At 39.0% G+C, this 19,493-nt stretch overlaps 1 protein-coding gene across 6 annotated transcripts in view; it reads left to right on the forward strand.

Annotated features, from left to right (window-relative positions):
- The window catches only part of LOC124615780 (hydroxylysine kinase), a 219,432-nt gene that overhangs the window by 154,450 nt on the left and 45,489 nt on the right, over positions 1 to 19,493 (forward strand). For 4 of the 6 annotated variants that reach the window (XM_047143889.1, XM_047143890.1, XM_047143885.1 and 1 more), the window contains exons 3-4: positions 6,869 to 6,992; positions 8,554 to 8,634. In XM_047143889.1, coding sequence (XP_046999845.1) covers positions 6,869 to 6,992; positions 8,554 to 8,634 — 205 coding nt within the window. The remainder of the gene's footprint in view (positions 1 to 6,868; positions 6,993 to 8,553; positions 8,635 to 19,493) is intronic. The other 2 variants (XM_047143887.1, XM_047143891.1) reach the window with 2 other exon arrangements.

Here is a 19,493-nt window from a genome sequence, read left to right on the forward strand (position 1 = left end):
ATACCAAAACACAATGCCATACCTTTTAGCTAATTCAGTCCTGAGACTGGTTTGATGCAGCTCTCCATGCTACTCCATCCTGTGCAAGCTTCTTCATCTCCCAGTACCTACTGCAACCTACATCCTTCTGAATCTGCTTAGTGTATTCATCTCTTGGTCTCCCTCTACAATTTTTACCCTCCACACTGCCCTCCAATGCTAAATTTGTGATCCCTTGATGCCTCAGAATATGTCCTACCCACCGGTCCCTTCTTCTTGTCAAGTTGTGCCACAAACTCCGCTTCTCCCCAATTCTATTCAATACCTCCTCATTAGTTATGTGACATACCCATCTAATCTTCAGCATTCTTCTGTAGCACCACATTTTGAAAGCTTCTATTCTCTTCTTGTCCAAACTATTTATCGTCCATGTTTCACTTCCATACATGGCTACACTCCATACAAATACTTTCAGAAACGACTTCCTGACACTTAAATCTATACTCGATGTTAACAAATTTCTCTTCTTCAGAAACGCTTTCCTTGCCATTGCCAGTCCACATTTTATATCCTCTCTACTTCGACCATCATCAGTTATTTTGCTCCCCAAATAGCAAAACTCCTTTACTACTTTAAGTGACTCATTTCCTAATCTAATTCCCTCAGCATCACCCGACTTAATTTGACTACATTCCATTATCCTCATTTTACTTTTGTTGATGTTCATCTTATATCCTCCTTTCAAGACACTGTCCATTCCGTTCAACTGCTCTTCCAAGTCCTTTGCTGTCTCTGAGAGAATTACAATGTCATCGGGGAACCTCAACGTTTTTATTTCTTCTCTATGGGTTTTAATACCTACTCCGAATTTTTCTTTTGTTTCTTTTACTGCTTGCTCAATATACATATTGAATAACATCAGGGACAGGCTACAACCCTGTCTCACTCCCTTCCCAACCACTGCTTCCCTTCCCTCGACTCTCACAACTGCCATCTGTTTTCTGTACAAATTGTAAATAGCCTTTTGCTCCCTGTATTTTACCCCTGCCACCTTTAGAATTTGAAAGAGAGTATTCCAGTCAACATTGTCAAAAGCCTTCTCTAAGTCTACAAATGCTAGAAATGTAGATTTGCCTTTCCTTAATCTATTTTCTAAGATAAGTCGTAGGGTCAGTATTGCCTCACGTGTTCCAACATTTCTGCGGAATCCAAACTGATCTTTGCCAAGGTCGGCTTCTACCAGTTTTTCCATTCATCTGTATAGAATTCGCATTAGTATTTTGCAGCTGTGACTTATTAAACTGATGGTTCGGTAATTTTCACATCTGTCAACACCTGCTTTATTTGGGGTTGGAATTATTATATTCTTCTTGAAGTCTGAGGGTATTTCGCTTGTCTCATACATCTTGCTCACCAGATGGTAGAGTTTTGTCAGGGCTGGCTCTCCCAAGGCCATCAGTAGTTCCAATGGAATGTTGTCTACTCCCGGAGCCTTGGTTCGACTCAGGTCTTTCAGTGCTCTGTCAGACTCTTCACGCAGTATCGTATCTCCCATTTCATCTTCATCTACATCCTCTTCCATTTCCATAATATTGTCCTCAAGCACATCGCCCTTGTATAGACCCTCTATATACTCCTTCCACCTTTCTGCTTTCTCTTCTTTGCTTAGAACTGGGTTTCCATCTGAGCTCTTGATATTCATACAAGTGGCTCTCTTTTCTCCAAAGGTCTCTTTAATTTTCCTGTAGGCAGTATCTATCTTACCCCTAGTGAGATAAGCCTCTACTTCCTTACATTTGTCCTCTAGCCATCCCTGCTTAGCCATTTTGCACATCCTGTCGATCTCATTTTTGAGACGTTTGTATTCCCTTTTGCCTGCTTCATTTATTGCGTTTTTATATTTTCTCCCCTCATCAATTAAATTTAATATTTCTTCTGTTACCCAAGGATTTCTATTAGCCCTCATCTTTTTACCTACTTGATCCTCTGCTGCCTTCACTACTTCATCCCTCAGAGCTACCCATTCTTCTTCTACTGTATTTCTTTCCCCCATTCCTGTCAATTGTTTCCTTATGCTCTCCCTGAAACTCTGTACAACCTCTGGTTTAGTCAGTTTATCCAGGTCCCATCTCCTTAAATTCCCACCTTTTTGCAGTTTCTTCAGTTTTAATCTACAGTTCATAACCAATAGATTGTGGTCAGAGTCCACATCTGCCCCTGGAAATGTCTTACAATTTAAAACCTGGTTCCTAAATCTCTGTCTTACCATTATATAATCTATCTGATACCTTCTAGAATCTCCAGGACTCTTCCATGTATACAACCTTCTTTTATGATTCTTGAACCAAGTGTTAGCTATGATTAAGTTATGCTCTGTGCAAAATTCTACCAGGCGGCTTCCTCTTTCATTTCTCTCCCCCAATTCATATTCACCCACTATGTTTCCTTCTCTCCCTTTTCCTACTCTCGTATTCCAGTCACCCATGACTATTAAACTTTCGTCTCCCTTCACTACCTGAATAATTTCTTTTATCTCATCATACATTTCATCAATTTCTTCATATGCAGAGCTAGTTGGCATACAAACTTGTGCTACTGTAGTAGGCATGGACCTTGTGTCTATCTTGGCCACAATAATGCATTCACTATGCTGTTGGTAGTAGCTTACTTGCACTCCTATTTTTTTATTCGTTATTAAACCTACTCCTGCATTACCCCTATTTGATTTTGTATTTATAACCCTGTATTCACCTGACCAAAAGTCTTGTTCCTCCTGCCACCAAACTTCACTAATTCCCACTATATCTAACTTCAACCTATCCATTCCCCTTTTTAAATTTTCTAACCTACCTGCCCTATTAAGGGATCTGACATTCCATGTTCCGATCCATAGATCGCCAGTTTTCTTTCTCCTGGTAACGACGTCCTCTTGAGTAGTCCCCGCCCGGAGATCTGAGTGGGGGACTATTTTACCTCCGGAATATTTTATCCAAGAGGACGCCATCATCATTTAACCTTACAGTAAAGCTGCATGCCCTTGGGAAAAATTACGGCTGTAGTTTCCCCTTGCTTTCAGCTGTTTGCAGTACCAGCATAGCAAGGCCGTTTTGGTTAGTGTTACAAGGCCAGATCAGTCAATCATCCAGACTGTTGCCCCTGCAACTACTGAAAAGGCTGCTGCCCCTCTTCAGGAACCACACGTTTGTCTGGCCTCTCAACAGATACCCCTCAGTTGTGGTTTCACCTACGGTATGACCATCTGTATCACTGAGGCATGCAAGCCTCCCCACCAACGGCAAGGTCCATGGTTTACGGGGGTATAGCTATACATATAAAAATAAAATTCAACCTGGAAAAATAAACAAAATTATGAGACAGAATTGCTGGCCAGTAGTTAACTTCAGAGTGTGAAATATATTGTTCTGCTGATAAATGCAAATAAAAGGAAACATGTCAAACTATGTAGCTTTTGGAACTAACAAAGATGATTTAAGAGATAATCTGAGCAGCCCTCTTAGATTTTTTGCAGCTGATGCTGTCATTTGCTGTCTAGTAAAGTCACCAGAACATCAAAACCAATTGCAAAATGACTTAGACATGGCATCTGAACAGTGCAAAAAGTAGCAGTTGTCTCTCAATAAGTAAAAATATGAGGTCATTTACATGAGTTCAAAAAGAAATCCACTAAATTTTCATTACACTAAAAACCATGCAAATTTAAAGGCCGTCAATTCAACTAAATACCTAGAAATTACAATTATGAACAACTGAAGTTGAGATGAGCACATAGATAATGTTGTGGGGAAGGCAAACCAAAGACTTCATTTTATTGGCAGAACACTAAGAAGATGCAACAGGTATACTAAAGAGACTGTCCACACTATACTTGTTCATCCACTGCTAGAGTATTGCTGTGCTATATGGGATTCTTACCAGATAGAGTTGATGTTGGGCACAGAGAGTGTCACAGGTGATAAGCAAGTTGGGATGACAATTAATAAAAGAAAGGTGTTTTTTTTTTATTGTGGTGAGATCTTTTGACCAAGTTTCAGTCATCGACTTTCTCCCCTGAATGTGAAAATATTTTACTGTCACCAATCTACATATGGTGAAATGATCATCATAATAAAATAAGACCAAGCAAGGTGGCACAGGGGTTAGCACAATGGACTTGCATTCAGGAGGACAATGGTTCAAATCCACGTCCGGCCATCCTAATTTAGGTTTTCTGTGATTTCCCTAAATTGTCTGAGGCAAATGCTGGGATGGCTCCTCTGAAAGGGCATGGCCAACTTCCTTGCCTAATCCAATGGGACTGATGACCTCACTGTTTGGTCTCCTCCTTGAAATCAGCCAACCAATAAAAGAAGAGAAATCAGAACTTGTACAAAGAGATTTGTGTGTTCATTTCTACCACACACTTTAGAGAGTGGAACAGTGGAGAAATATTCTGAAGGTGGTTCAGAGAACCCTCTGCCAGGCACTTAACTGTGAATTGCAGATGGAGATGTAGATACCTGAAGAGCCCTTCATCAAGGAAGAGAGAAGGTTAGATCGAGAAGGAAGGGAAAGTTACCCAGACCCCAAGACAATAAGCACTGTACCATCTTAAGTCCAGAGGAGATAAGGACAAAGTGAGAAGTAATAATATATTTTGGCTAAAAGAGATGACCAATGCAATGCAAAATATCTGCCAAAACACCAAGGAAAAGGTGCCAGATGACTCTTAGCAAATATACTCTTGTGTGAACACATAGAGGGCAATATGTTAACAGAGATTAAGTGCAGCAGAGTGCCGGATTTAGCAACGAGTTAGAGGGCAAGTTCCCATTTTCCAGATTCAGTGAAACTAGCATTGTGTGGGAGGATCCAAACAGCACATTTGGTATAGCAAACAACCAATGGTGGGGCTGGAGTAGTTGGCAGGTTTTGCAGTGGAGTGATTGCACGGGTGGGAAACTTCGAGGTAGTCTTGCAGCAGCCGCAGTCATGTGCACTTGGATGTTTGTGTGTTTGAGTGCATGTATTTTTGCTAGAGAAGGAGCGAGAGCCCAAAAACTAGTATAAATACCATTCTCTAGTGCATTTTTCTATGTGCCACAGATCATTCAGCTATAATTTAGTGGTTGCCTCCCTTTATTTTACATGATAATTGTTTGGGAATGTCATAAAGTTTAACTAACTAGGATGGTACAGGAGGGGGGGGGGGCTGGAGAGAGTGGGGAGGAGGGTGATGGAAGGTGACAGTTGGTGCTGTTGGTGGTGATTCAGAAAGAGGGCACCTTGTTTCATTGTTTGACTTGTGAAACTCATAGCCCTGGCAGAGTAAAGTATTGAGGCATTCAACACCTGGATGGTACTGGATGATAAGCAGAGTGTTTCTGAAAATGAGGAGTGTATTAGTCAGAGGATGAAAAGAGGATTCTGACTGAGAGATTTGTTTGGGAATAAGATATTTCGGGTTGCTGCCGGAGACTACATCTTGGAGAAGTTGTTGATGTACATGTTGAGAAGTTCAGTGGTGAGCAGAATTGTTTAACCTTCACAACAGCTTCTACAAAACTCTTTACACCCCTGAGCCATGCAGCTCCTTCTTCTACTGATGACCCAAAATACACAAATAGAACCATTTGCTCATACCATAATACCTGGCTTTAAATCCCTGTCCAGCAGCATCTCAGCCCTTGTTGACCAGCACCTCCAACCCATCACATAAAGCCCACTGTCCCACACTACAGACACAAGTCTCTTCCTGGATCATCTCAAATTCATTCCCACCTCTCTTCCATCTGGAACCCTCCCCATAGTCCATTGACGCTACCTCAGTTTACTCAAGCATCTCACATATACACAGCCTCTCAGCCTTTAAATACTACCTCTTCCAACTGCCAGCTGAAGCCTAAAACATTGTTATTTGTCACTCTACCCAATTTCATCATTACCCATAACTGCTTCACTTTTGACAGGCACACCTATAAACAAAACATGGGCAGTGTTATGGGAACCATGATGACAGCACACTATGCCATTTTCCCCTACAACATCAAAGGCACAGCCACTTGGAAAACAATGCATGTTGTTCATCAACCAATGTGTGTTCACTGCACAGTATTTTATATAGGTATAACCACTACCAAATTGACTAAGTGTGTGAAATGACACTGAAGAGCTATCCACCTTAAGGGCAACCAGTACCGAGTTTCTGAATGCGCTCCACAGCCTGACTGACTGCTACACACTATCTGGATTCTTCCACCTATATTAGCCCCCTGGAAATGGGATCTTTCCCTCCAACACATCTTTGCACTCTTGTGGACTTAAACTCCCTTAAGATGTCCTTGCCTCTCATTTTTCATACTTTGTAGTAAATGATTTAAACTTTTTATTTTATTTTCTTACCAAACAATATTCATCTATCTTCTCCCTAATGCATCTTCACTTTTCTCTAGGCTTCATTTGGCACAATGCTTACCAATGTATTATCTCTGACCATATCTCTCTGTTGCCTCCTCCTTCATCTTTGCCTACCCTAATCCACACCACAGATGGGTCCCTCTCATCTTGAACTCTGAGTAACCTAGTCTTCCCTTTTTAATCTTCCCCAACCAATTCCTCTCCCCTCCTAGATGAAGGAATTATTGGTTCTAAATGCTAGGTTGTGTCACAGCACTTTTATATGAGTCTATTGACAGTACTATACATTTCAATTCCTGAAGGTAATTTCATAACAACATATAAATAAAATATTTCAACAAAACTAGTAAATAAGCTCTTAATTAAGCATTATTGCTGCATTTTTCTCTTTGCAGTTAACATGTAGTCTATAATTATTATCTAATGATATTATTTCATTATTTTTTAAAAAGCATCTAACTATGACTGAATACAGGTGAAACATGTGGATGAAGAGGCAGACATTTGGTGCCATGGATATGTCTTGAAAGTTATAAATTCACTGGACTCTACTGACACATTAGCTATTGATGGACAGACTGAACTTCTTCTGTACTTGGGTAATGTATATTTTTCATGCTATACTTTCTGTAGAATGTTACAAACATACAGTTATTACTTTTCTGCAGTATTATGCCATTGGATTCATAGTTTTCATTGTTGAAATTGAGTTCTACACCTAATGTAATACCAAGTCCTCAGTACAGTGTTTCACTTTTTCTTTTCATGGATGAGAGCCAGTTTTTTTAACCACCACTTAAGACATCTACTAGACAATTTTGCATTTTACTACTTCCCCTTTCTTTCTCCTGCTGCCCATATTTTCCTTTCTCCTTGCAATGGAAATTTAATAATTTGAGTGTTTATCAGCTCTGCACAATTATTATTGTTTTTACAGCTGTTACTCAATACACACTGATTTATGATAAAAAATATTGCTAATATATTTTCTATTTTCACCAACATTTTTAAATTCTCTACAGTGCTCTCATACTTGTAAGGGTCTAAGGTTTATTTTATTGATCTTCACTGTTTCTAAAATGCAAACCTCAGTCCAATCAACATTTTGAAAATGACTTGAGAGTATATCATTACTGTAGTCCTGATCATTCTGTTTTCCTCAATAGCATCTGGGATGTATACAGACATGGTGATATTATGTAAAAATTATCACCTTTAAAAGTTCTCATGATTCAAGGAATTATTTTACAGATTTTTGTGAATGTTTTGGTTCTGCGCAGTCATATGTTTATTGCAGCTTCCTTGGCCATCTTTGGCATTCTCTTCATCATATTTCTAATTATTCTAATATTTCGCTCACTTGCTTTTTCTTCTTCTTATGTCTCAAAGGAAAAACATTGGTTTTTGAACTTCCATATCTTGCCACTTACTTTTAGGTTCCAGTCACTACTGTTGGTTATTCCAGATCTAACTGAATTTTAGCCACTATTTGTGTACATTATACAACTGTACTAACACAGATAATATATGCACTAGAATTAAAGTAAGAGATTACTTTTATCACATGAATAGTGTTGAGTAGAGTTAGACATTACAGTCCATTACTTTATTGCTAATCTGCAGTATGTCAGGCAATCTCACAATAACTTATACACTTCCATCTTTTGCCTTGTTTAGTGAGTAGAACCTATTTTAGAATGTCATATCTCCCATTTCAAAAAGTCCTTAGCATTCACTGACTGCTTATCTATGATCTGTAACACAGCTACTCTGTAAATTACCTTCCCTAAGCTTCATCTTGAGTTGTATTTCTGGTGCTGTCCCCAATTTTTTGAAGCAATGATTTATGGCTACTATCTTATTTCACATAGTATCCTTTTGATTGCTTTTTTACCACTGCAGTTAATGTTAATTGAAATGTAGTTTTAATTAAAGGATGTACAAAACTTTAAAAAATATTATGAAAAGTGAAGTGTTATTCAAAGCAATAAAAGTAATTGCTAGACTGAATCAATACTTGCGATGTGTCAGTGCTTCTTTTTCATTGTTCTATATATTACAAAAAGTGAGAGTATTCAAACACTTGTAAGAAATTCAGTGTTACTGATGCATATATTTTTAAAAAAAATGACTACTCTGAGATTATCTTATTCCACACAGAAGAACAAGGCTTTGTGTGCCCAGTACCTGTGAAAAATGTAAAAGGAGGGTTTTACTCAAAGGAAACAATTTCAGACAAAGGTATGGTATGTTTTTATACACTTTAAATCACATTTAATCTTTAAAATTAAAACTATGTGACAGAAAATTGCTCCTTCCACTAGTCAACACCACACAGAACGTGCAGATGAAGCTCAGCATATGAGTTAAAGTTTTAATAGAGCCATCATTTTCCAAAGAGACTGTTTGTGTCTTCTGCAGGCTGAAGTACATTTGTGATAGGAAATGTATAAAATGGGTGGAGGTTTGCATTGCTTTGGATGCTAATAAAAATTACTAACAGAGATAGAGTACTGATTTCATAAGAACCCAATATTTGTAATTAGTATATGATTTACATATTGAGATAAACAAGTAATTTCTAAACGAATACATGTGCCGTTCTTTTCGAAAAAAATGTTGAGAAGTTAGCCAGAGTTGGAACAATGTCCCAATTTTCTGAGACTGATTGTCTCTTGGATTGTGTTCTATAAGTAACTCTCTGCCAAGAAAGGTGTGTATCTCCTCGTATCAAGCCCCGTCAGAGCCAATCAGGAAAAATTATCCTGTTGGCATTTTCTGTTTCCAAACTCTTTAATAACATGAATCATATGATTTAATTTCAGAAAATAAAATATTATTGTAACCCCTCACACGGATGTGGTCTTGCATGTACCATAATACCAGAAGGTCATACAACTAATGGAACCCCAAGAAAAACCTGACTTCAGAATAGAAGAATGGGAAGTCTGGGATGAAATAACAATAATATTATGAACAGGACAAATTGCTACTCACTGCCTAAAGGAGGTGCTCAGTCTGCAGACAGGCACAATCAAAAGGCTGCTAGAAAGATTAAAATGTGTGTGTGTGTGTGTGTGTGTTGTCTATTGTTGACAGAGGCCTTAATGGCCGAAAGCATTAATTTGATTTGATTTGATTTTTTATTGGTCCAGTTTTATCATACGGCACAAATTGTACAATTGATATTGGACAGGTCAAAGACAAGTTACAATAATACATAGTATTAGCAAAATACTAGGCAAATTAAAAGTAGGCACCTATAACAATTAATTTTGCTACGTATTCAGAAATTCTCTGACAGAATAGAAACGGTGCTTTATTAGAAATGCCTTTAGTTTAGCTTTTAATATTGGATGAGTAGCATTTTTTATTTCCTCTGGTATCTTATTGTGTAGTATTACACCAATGTTAATTATGCTCCTCTGACAGGTGGATGTTCTGTGATATTTTTCATGTATGTTTGATTTCCCTCTGATACTATAGTTGTGTACATTTTTGTTCTGTAGCAGTTTGCCTGTTTTCAGGAGGTAGTCCCTAGTAAACAAGATAGTTTCGTAAATGAATAAACTTGGAACATTTAGAATACCAAGCTCAGTAAAATGGGATTTACAGGACTCCATCTTTTTAAGGCCACATATTATTCTTAGAGCTTTTTTTTTTTTCTTTGCATTCTAAAAGCCTTCACCCTGTGAGTTGAGTATCCCCAGAAAACGATCCCATATCAGACTAGTGAGAGGAACTGTGCATAGTACGGCTGAAGTATGGGACACTCAGATGTTTAGTAGGACGGGTGGTAGGGACAGAGCATCGAATGACACTATACTGAGTGCACTATCCGAAAATTACCTTGAGCAATTAAACAGAGAACTGACTCGTGGAGATAACATCTTGGACCTACTGATAACAAACAGACCCGAACTTTTTGACTCTGTAAGTGCAGAAAAGGGAATCAGTGATCATAAGGCCATTGCAGCATCCCTGAATATGGAAGTTAATAGGAATATAAAAAAAGGGAGGAAGGTTTATCTGTTTAGCAAGAGTAATAGAAGGCAGATTTCAGACTACCTAACAGATCAAAATGAAAATTTCTGTTCCGTCACTGACAATATTGAGTGTTTATGGAAAAAGTTCAAGGCAATTGTAAAATGCGTTTTAGACAGGTACGTGCCGAGTAAAACTGTGAGGGACGGGAAAAACCCACCGTGGTTCAACAACAAAGTTAGGAAACTACTGAAAAAGCAAAGAGAGTTTCACTCCAAGTTTAAACGCAGCCAATACCTCTCAGACAAACAGAAGCTAAATTATGTCAAAGTTAGCATAAGAAGGGCTACGCGTGAAGCATTCAGTGAATTCGAAAGTAAAATTCTATGTACCAACTTCACAGAAAATCCTAGGAAGTTCTGGTGCTACTTTAAATCAGTAAGTGGATCGAAACAGCATATCCAGACACTTTGGGATGATGATGGCATTGAAACAGAGGATGACACGCATAAAGCTGAAATACTAAACACCTTTTTCCAAAGCTGTTTCACAGAGGAAGACCGCACTGCAGTTCCTTCTCTAAATCCTCGCACAAACGAAAATATGGCTGACATCTAAATAAGTGTCCAAGGAATAGAAAAGCAACTGGAATCACTCAACAGAGGAAAGTCCACTGTACCTGATGGGATACCAATTCGATTCTACACAGAGTACACAAAAGAACTTGCCCCCCTTCTAACTGCCGTGTACTGCAAGTCTCTGGAGGAACGGAAGGTTCCAAATGATTGGAAAAGAGCACAGGTAGTCCCAGTCTTCAAGAAGGGTTGTCGAGCAGATGTGCAAAACTATAGGCCTATATCTCTGACGTCGATATGTTGTAGAATTTTAGAAACGTTTTTTGCTCGAGTATCATGTCGTTTTTTGGAATCCCAGAATCTACTCTGTAGGAATCAACATGGATTCTGGAAACAGTGATCGTGTGAGACCCAACTTGCTTTATTTGTTCATGAGACCCAGAAAATATTAGATATAGGCTCCCAGGTAGATGCCATTTTCCTTGACTTCGGAAGGCGTTCAATACAGTTCCGCACTGTTGCCTGAGAAACAAAGTAAGAACCTACTGAATATCAGACAAGCTGTGTGGCTGGATTGAAGAGTTTTTAGCAAACAGAACACAGCAATTTGTTATCAATGGAGAGACGTCTACAGACCTTAAAGTAACCTCTGGCATGCCACAGGGGAGTGTTATGGGACCATTGCTTTTCACAATATATATAAATGACCTAGTAGATAGTGTCGGAAGTTCCATGCGGCTTTTCGCGGATGATACTGTAGTATACAGAGAAGTTGCAGCATTAGAAAATTGTGGCGAAATGCAGGAAGATCTGCAGCAGATAGGCACTTGGTGCAGGGAGTGGCAACTGAACCTTAACATAGACAAATGTAATGTACTGCGAATACATAAAAAGAAAGATCCTTTAGTGTATGATTATATGATAGCGGAACAAACACTGGTAGCAGTTACTTCTGTAAAATATCTGGGAGTATGCATGCGGAATGATTTGAAGTGGAATGGTCATATAAAATTAATTGTTGGTAAGGCGGGTACCAGGTTGAGATTCATTGGGAGAGTCCTTAGAAAATGTAGTCCATCAACAAAGGAGGTGGCTTACAAAACACTCTTTCGACCTGTACTTGAGTATTGCTCAACAGTGTGGGATCCGTACCAGATCGGGTTGACGGAGGAGATAGAGAATATCCAAAGAAGAGTGGTGTGTTTCGTCACAGGGTTATTTGGTAACCGTGATAGCATTACGGAGATGTTTAGCAAACTCAAGTGGCAGACTCTGCAAGAGAGGCGCTCTGCATCGCGGTGTAGCTTGCTCGCCAGGTTTCAAGAGGGTGCGTTTCTGGATGAGGTATCGAATATATTGCTTCCCCCTACTTATACCTCCCGAGGAGATCACGAATGTAAAATTAGAGAGATTCGAGCGCACACGGAGGTTTTCAGACAGTCGTTCTTCCTGCGAACCATACGCGACTGGAACAGAAAAGGGAGGTAATGACAGTGGTACGTAAACTGCCCTCTGTCACACACCGTTGGGTGGCTTGCAGGGTATAAATGTGGGAAGATAGATGTACTGTTGTTTTGCTTGTTGTAGCCTTTAAAATTCTTAGACCATAGCACACAGCTGATAGTTTTCTAGACAAGTTATTTACATGTGTGTCCCACTTTGTCTTGCTGAACCTATAGACCCAAATACTTTGTGACACTTACATTTTCTAGGGTATCATATTTTTAATTGTGCTTGAAAAGACATTTGATTACTTGGAGGAATTAAATAAAAATCAACACACACAGTTTTTTCAGTTGTGAGAGTCTTTTTGTTGTGTCTGTCTGCAACTCAGCATCTCCGTTATATTGTGAGTAGCATATTTCCTTTTCATAATATTGTTACATTCCATCCTGGATTTTCGATTATTTAATAATAATAATAATAATAACATGAATATAATAGAGGGAAACATTCCACGTGGGAAAAATATATCTAAAAACAAAGATGATGAGACTTACCAAAGAAAAGCGCTGGCAGGTCGATAGACACACAAACAAACACAAACACACACACAAAATTCTAGCTTTTGCGACCAACGGTTGCTTCGTCAGGAAAGAGGGAAGGAGAGGGAAAGATGAAAGGATGTGGGTTTTAAGGGAGAGGGTAAGGAGTCATTCCAATGACCTTGGTAGATCATAATGTCAGGAGAACATCTGAATTAAATGTAAGGCTCTGTGGAAGTGATAATGAATCCAATATAACCAATAAAACTCGAGCTTTTTGCAGTATTCCCCTAAATGACGTGGTAAAGCCAGTGTAATTCATGCCCTAGACTTCTTTGTCAGGGCTAGTTGCAGTTTCTTTGCATAATATAGTTTCAGATAAATATTATTACCATTATTATTATTATTATTATTATTATTACTAGCAAATGCTCCCAATAAATGGAAGACATTACTGAGAAGGCTTGTTTACATTCTTCCAACCACTTTGGACCCTACCGTTTTTGTTCTGGTTGCTCTGATGTTGAGTTCTTAAGTCATTTTACATAATCTATTATCCTTTTTGTCAACCGCTTTTCTGTTAATCAGTTGAGATGACCAAATAATTTCACTTACCTTTTCTTAATGTCAGTTTCAATGTTTGAAAACTTTTCTGTTGTTTTGATCGATTGTAGCCTGTAACAATCTTGGATATGACTTGTTCCTAAAATTTTCCTAATGATCTTTCTTTCTTCATTTTTGATTTCTCCGAGTTTGTGTTTAATGCTAAGCATCAGTGTTTTTGTGACTATGTTGTATTGCCGAATTTTTATCTGTCTTGACATGGATTTTTTGTTGTAGAGTTTTTGGGCTTACACTAATGTTTTTTGACTTTTCTGGGGGTATTTTTCTGTGAGATTTTTTCGAGGCCTGTCAGTTTGATGAATTCTCCAAGATATGTAAAGTATGAGACCTTGTTGATTTTACCATATTTTGTTTTCAGGCTCATGATTTATTTTATTTTATGCATCTGGTTCCGTAGGACCAAATTGAGGAGCAACTTTCCAAGGACATGGAACGTGTCAGAGCATGAAATTACAACATGAAAGTAATAACAGATAAAATAAAATGTTTATGAACCCAAAAAAAGACAAGCCATAAGTTTATGTAAACACAGTCAAGAGTATAACACAGGAATCAGCTTAATTTTTCAAGGACATCTTCGACAGAATGGAAGGAGTGACCCATGAGAAAACTCTTCAGTTTTGATTTGAAAGTGTGTGGATTACTGCTAATATTTTTGAATACTTGTGGTGGCTTATTGAAAATGGATGCGGCAGTATACTGCACATCTGTCTGCACAAGAGTCAAGGTAGTGCCATCCAAATGCAGATTGGATTTCCACCTACTACTAACTGAGTGAAAGCTGCTAAATCTTGGGAATAAGCTGATATTGTTAATATGAAATGATAGTAAAGAAAACATACATTGAGAGGCCAATGTCAGAATACTGAGACTAATGAACAGGGTCAACAAGAGGTTTGTGAACTTATGCCAGTTATTGCCCAAGCCACCCATTTGTGAGCCAAAAATATCTTTTGAGAAGGGGAAGAGTTACCCCAGAATATAATACCATTTGTCGTAAGTGTATGAAAATAAGCAAAGTAAACTACTTTTCGTGCCGAACTATCTCTTACTTCAAATACCGTTACAACAGTAAAAATGGCAGCAGTAAGTCTTTGAACAAGATCCTGAATGTGGGGTTTCCATGACTGTTTACTATCTATCTGAACACCTAGAAATCTGAACTATTCAGTTTCACTAATTATATGCCCATTCTATGAAATTAAAATGTCAGGTTTTGTTGGACTTCGTTAGTTTATTTTCTACAAGCCATGAATGTATGTCAAGAAATGCACTATTTGAAACAGTGCAAATGTTGATCACAACATCCCTTACTACAGAGATAGTGTCATCAGCAAACAGAAATATTTTAGAGTCACTGGAGGGCACAAATTTCATATAAATAAGGAACAGGAGTGGCCCCAGCACCAATCCCTGGGGCACACCCCATTTAACCAAGCCCCACTCAGATCCCACAACATAGTCATTCTCCAAACTGTGGGTAACAACCTTTTGTTGTTTGTCGCTAAAGTAAGAGGTGATCCAATTGTGAGCCACTCCCCACATTCCATAATGGTCCAACTTCTGGAGCAATATTCTGTGATCAATACAATCGAACACCCTTAGTTAAATCAAAAAAGATGCCTGGCGTTTGAAACATTTTGTTTAATACATCCAGTACCTCACAGAGCAAAGAGAATATAGCATTTTCAGTTGTTAAACCACTTCTAAAACTGAACTGTACATTTGATAGCAAATTGTTGTTGTTGTGGTCTTCAGTACAGAGACTGGTTTGATGCAACTGCCCATGCTACTCTATCCTGTGCAAGCTTCTTCACCTCCCAGTACCTACTGCAACCTACAGCCTTCTGAATCTGCATAGTATATTCATCTCTTGGTCTCTCTCTAAGACTTTCATCCTCCACGCTGCCCTCCAATACTAAACTGGTGATCCCTTGATGCCTCAGAATATGCCCTATGAACTGACCCCTTCTTCTAGTCAAGTTGTGCCACAAATTTCTCTTCTCCCCAATTATATTCAATGCCTCCTCATTAGTTATGTGATCCATGCATCTACAGCATTCTTCTGAAGCTCCACATTTCGAAAGCTTCTATTCTCTTCTTGTCCAAACCATTTATCGTGCATGTTTCACTTCCATACATGGCTACACTCCATACAAATAATTTCAGAAACGACTTTCTGACACTTAAATATATACTCAGTGTTAACAAATTTCCCTTCTACAGAAATGGTTTCCTTGCCATTTCCAGTCTACATTTTATATCCTCTCTACTTCAACCATCATCAGTTATTTTGCTCCCCAAATAACAAAACTCATTTACTGCTTTAAGTGTCTCATTTCCTAATCTAATTCCCTCAGCGTCACCTGACTTAGTTCGCCTACATTCCATTATCCTCATTTTGATTTTGTTGATGTTCATCTTATATCCTCCTTTCAAGACACTGTCCATTCCGTTCAACTGCTTTTCCTTGCCCTTTTGTGTCTCTGACTGAATTACAATGTCATTGGTGAACCTTGAAGTTTTTATTCCTTCTCCATAGGTTTTAATACCTACTCTGAATTTTTCTTTTGTTTCCTTTACTGCTTGCTCAGTATACAGATTGAATAACATTGGGGATAGGCTACAACCCTCTCTCACTCCCTTCTCAACCACTGCTTCCCTTTCAGGCCCCTTGACTCTTATAACTGCCATCTGGCATCTGTATGAATTGTAAATAGCCTTTCACTCCCTGTATTTTACCCCTGCCACCTTCAGAATTTGAAAGAGAGTATTCCAGTCAACATTGTCAAAAGCTTTCTCTAAATCTACAAATGCTAGAAACTTAGGTTTGCCTTCCTTAATCTATCTTCTAAGATAAGTCGTATGATCAGTATTGCCTCACATGTTCCAATATTTCTAAGGAATCCAAACTGATCTTCCCTGAGGTCGGCTTCTACCAGTTTTTCCATTTGTCTGTAAAGAATTCATGTTAGTATTTTGCAACCATGAATTATTAAACTGATAGTTCGGTAATTTTCATATCTGTCAACACCTGCTTTCTTTAGGACTGAAATTATTACATTATTCTTGAAGTCTCAGGGTATTTCGCCTGTCTCATACATCTTGCTCACCAGATGGTAGAGTTTTATCAGGGCTGGCTCTCCCAAGGCTGTCAGTAGCTCTAATGGAATGTTGTCTACTCTTGGGCCGTGTTTCAACTAAGGTCTTTCAGTGCTCTGTCAAACTCTTCACGCAGTATCTTATCTCCCATTTCATCTTCATCTACATCCTCATCCATTTCCATAATATTGTCCTCAAGTACATCGCCCTTGTACAGACCCTCTATACACTCCTTCCATCTTTCTGCTTTCCCTTCTTTGCTTAGAAATGGGTTTCCATCTGAGCTCTTGATATTCATGCAAGTGGTTCTTTCTTCTCCAAAGGTCTCTTTAATTTTCCTGTAGGCAGTATCTATCTTCCCCTAGTGAGATATACCTCTACATCTTTATATATGTCCTCTAGCCATCCCTGCTTAGCTATTTTGCACTTCCTGTTGATCTCATTTTTGAGATGTTTGTATTCCTTTTTGCCTGCTTCATTTACTGCATTTTTATATTTTCTCTTTTCATCAATTATATTCAATATCTCTTCTGTTACCCAAGGATTTCTACTACCCCTCATCTTTTTACGTATTTGATCCTCTGTTGCCTTCACTATTTCATCACTCAAAGTTACCCATTCTTCTCCTACTGTATTTCTTTCCCCCATTCCTGTCAATTGTTACCTTATGCTCTCCCTGAAACTCTCTACAACCTCTGGTGTAGTCAATTTATCCTGGTCACATCTCCTTACATTCCCACCATTTTGCAGTTTATTCAGTTTTAATCGACACTTCATATCCAATAGATTGTGGTTAGAGTCCACATCAGTCCCTGGAAATGTCTTACAGTTTAAAATCTGGTTCCTAAATCTCTGTCTTACCATTATATAATCTATCTGAATCCCTCCAGTATCTCCAGGCCTCTTCCATGTACACAGCCTAATTTCATGGCTCTTGAACCAAGTGTTAGCTATGATTATGTTATACTCTGTACAGAATTCTAGCAGGCAGCTTCCTCTTTCATTTCTTACCCCCAATCCATATTCATCTACTACATTTCCTTCTCTTCCTTTTCCTACTATCGAATTCCAGTCACCCATGACAATTAAATTTTCGTCTCCCTTCACTATCTGAATAATTCTTTTATTTCATCTTATGTTTCATCAATCTCTTCATCATCTGCAGAGCTAGTTGGCATATAAACTTGCACTACTGTGGTAGGTGTGGGGTTCTTGTCTATCTTGGCCACAATAATGTGTTCACTATGCTGTTTGTAGTAGCTTACCCGCACTCCTATTTTTTTATTCATTATCAAACCTACTCCTGCAATACCCCTATTCAATTTTGTATTTACAACCCTGTATTCACCTGACCAAAAGTCTTGTTCCTCCTGCCACCGAACTTAACTAATTCCCACTGTATCTAACTTTAACCTATCCATTTCCCTTTTTAAATTTTCTAACCTACCTGCCCAATTAAGGGATCTGACATTCCACACTCCGATCCATAGAACGCCATTTTTCTTTCTCCTGATAACAACGTCCTCCTGACTAGTCCCCACCTGGAGATCCAAATGAGGTACTATTTTACCTCAAGAATATTTTACCCAAGAGAATGCCATCATCATTTAATCATACAGTAAAGCTGCATGCCCTCGGGAAAACTTACGGCTGTAGTTTCCCTTTGCTTTCAACCGTTCGCAGTACCAGCATAGTGAGGCCATTTTGGTTAATGTTACAAGGCCAGATCAGTCAACCATCCAGACCCCGCCCCTGCTCCTGCAACTACTGAAAAGGCTGCTGCCCCTCTTCAGGAACCACATGTTTATCTAGCCTCTCAACAGATACCCCTCGGTTGTGGTTGCACCTGTGGTACGGCTATATGTATCGCTGAGGCATGCAAGCCTCCCCACCAATGGCAAGGTCCAATGTTCATGGGGGGAGGATAGCAAATTATGTAAAAGAAAATGATCAGTTATCCTTACACACACAGCCTTTTCATTAACTTTAGCAAACACTGATCAGCACTCCGCTGGATGGGATAATATTTAAAATAAGAGAAAGGCAACCACTTACCTTAGCAGAGCAGTACATAAATTCACACACACAGATACCCAAATACATACTCCTGCAGTCACTAATTGTTGATTATCTATTACAGAGAGCAATTGCCTGGGCAGACTGAAGTGGGATGATGGAAGAGAAGGATGCATAAGATAAGGAGGTCATAGTGGGATAATGAGAACAAGTCTTTCAAAATATGACTCAAGGTGGCACAAGAAGATGAAAGGAGCTGTGAGGGTATAGGGAAAGGGGGGAGGGAAGAAGGAAAGAAGAAGAAGGTGGAGATGAAGAAGGAGATGGGGAGAGGTGAGAGAAAGGGAGAGGATTGTCGATGTGAGAGGGAGGGAGAAAGAATGGTGGAAGATGGCCACACATAATTTTAAGGGGAAGGAGTGGGTCAAGAGAGGAGAGAAGGGGAAAGGTAAGATGAGGCAGTGGGAAACAGGTTAGCAGAGGTTCAGGCCAGGAGGATTGTGAGAATACGTTACATGCTGGAGAGTGGAATCCCACCTGTTTAGCTTAGAGAGATTTTGCTAGAAGGGAATATCCAAATGGCCTGTGTAGTGAAGCACCTGATGATGTCATTTTTGTTGTGGTACACATCATGTTCAGCAACTGTATGATCAAGTTTATGGTTTGTCACAGTCTAGCAGTGGTCATTCATGGTAGTACACTGTTGGTTACTTGTCATGCCCACACAGAATCCCGTACAGTAATTGCAGCGTTGCTGATATATAACTTGGCTGACTTCGCACATGGCACTACCTTTCTTGGCCAAGAGGGCTGG

The sequence above is a fragment of the Schistocerca americana genome, chromosome 5 (genome assembly GCF_021461395.2).
Source record: "Schistocerca americana isolate TAMUIC-IGC-003095 chromosome 5, iqSchAmer2.1, whole genome shotgun sequence".
NCBI lineage: Eukaryota > Metazoa > Arthropoda > Insecta > Orthoptera > Acrididae > Schistocerca > Schistocerca americana.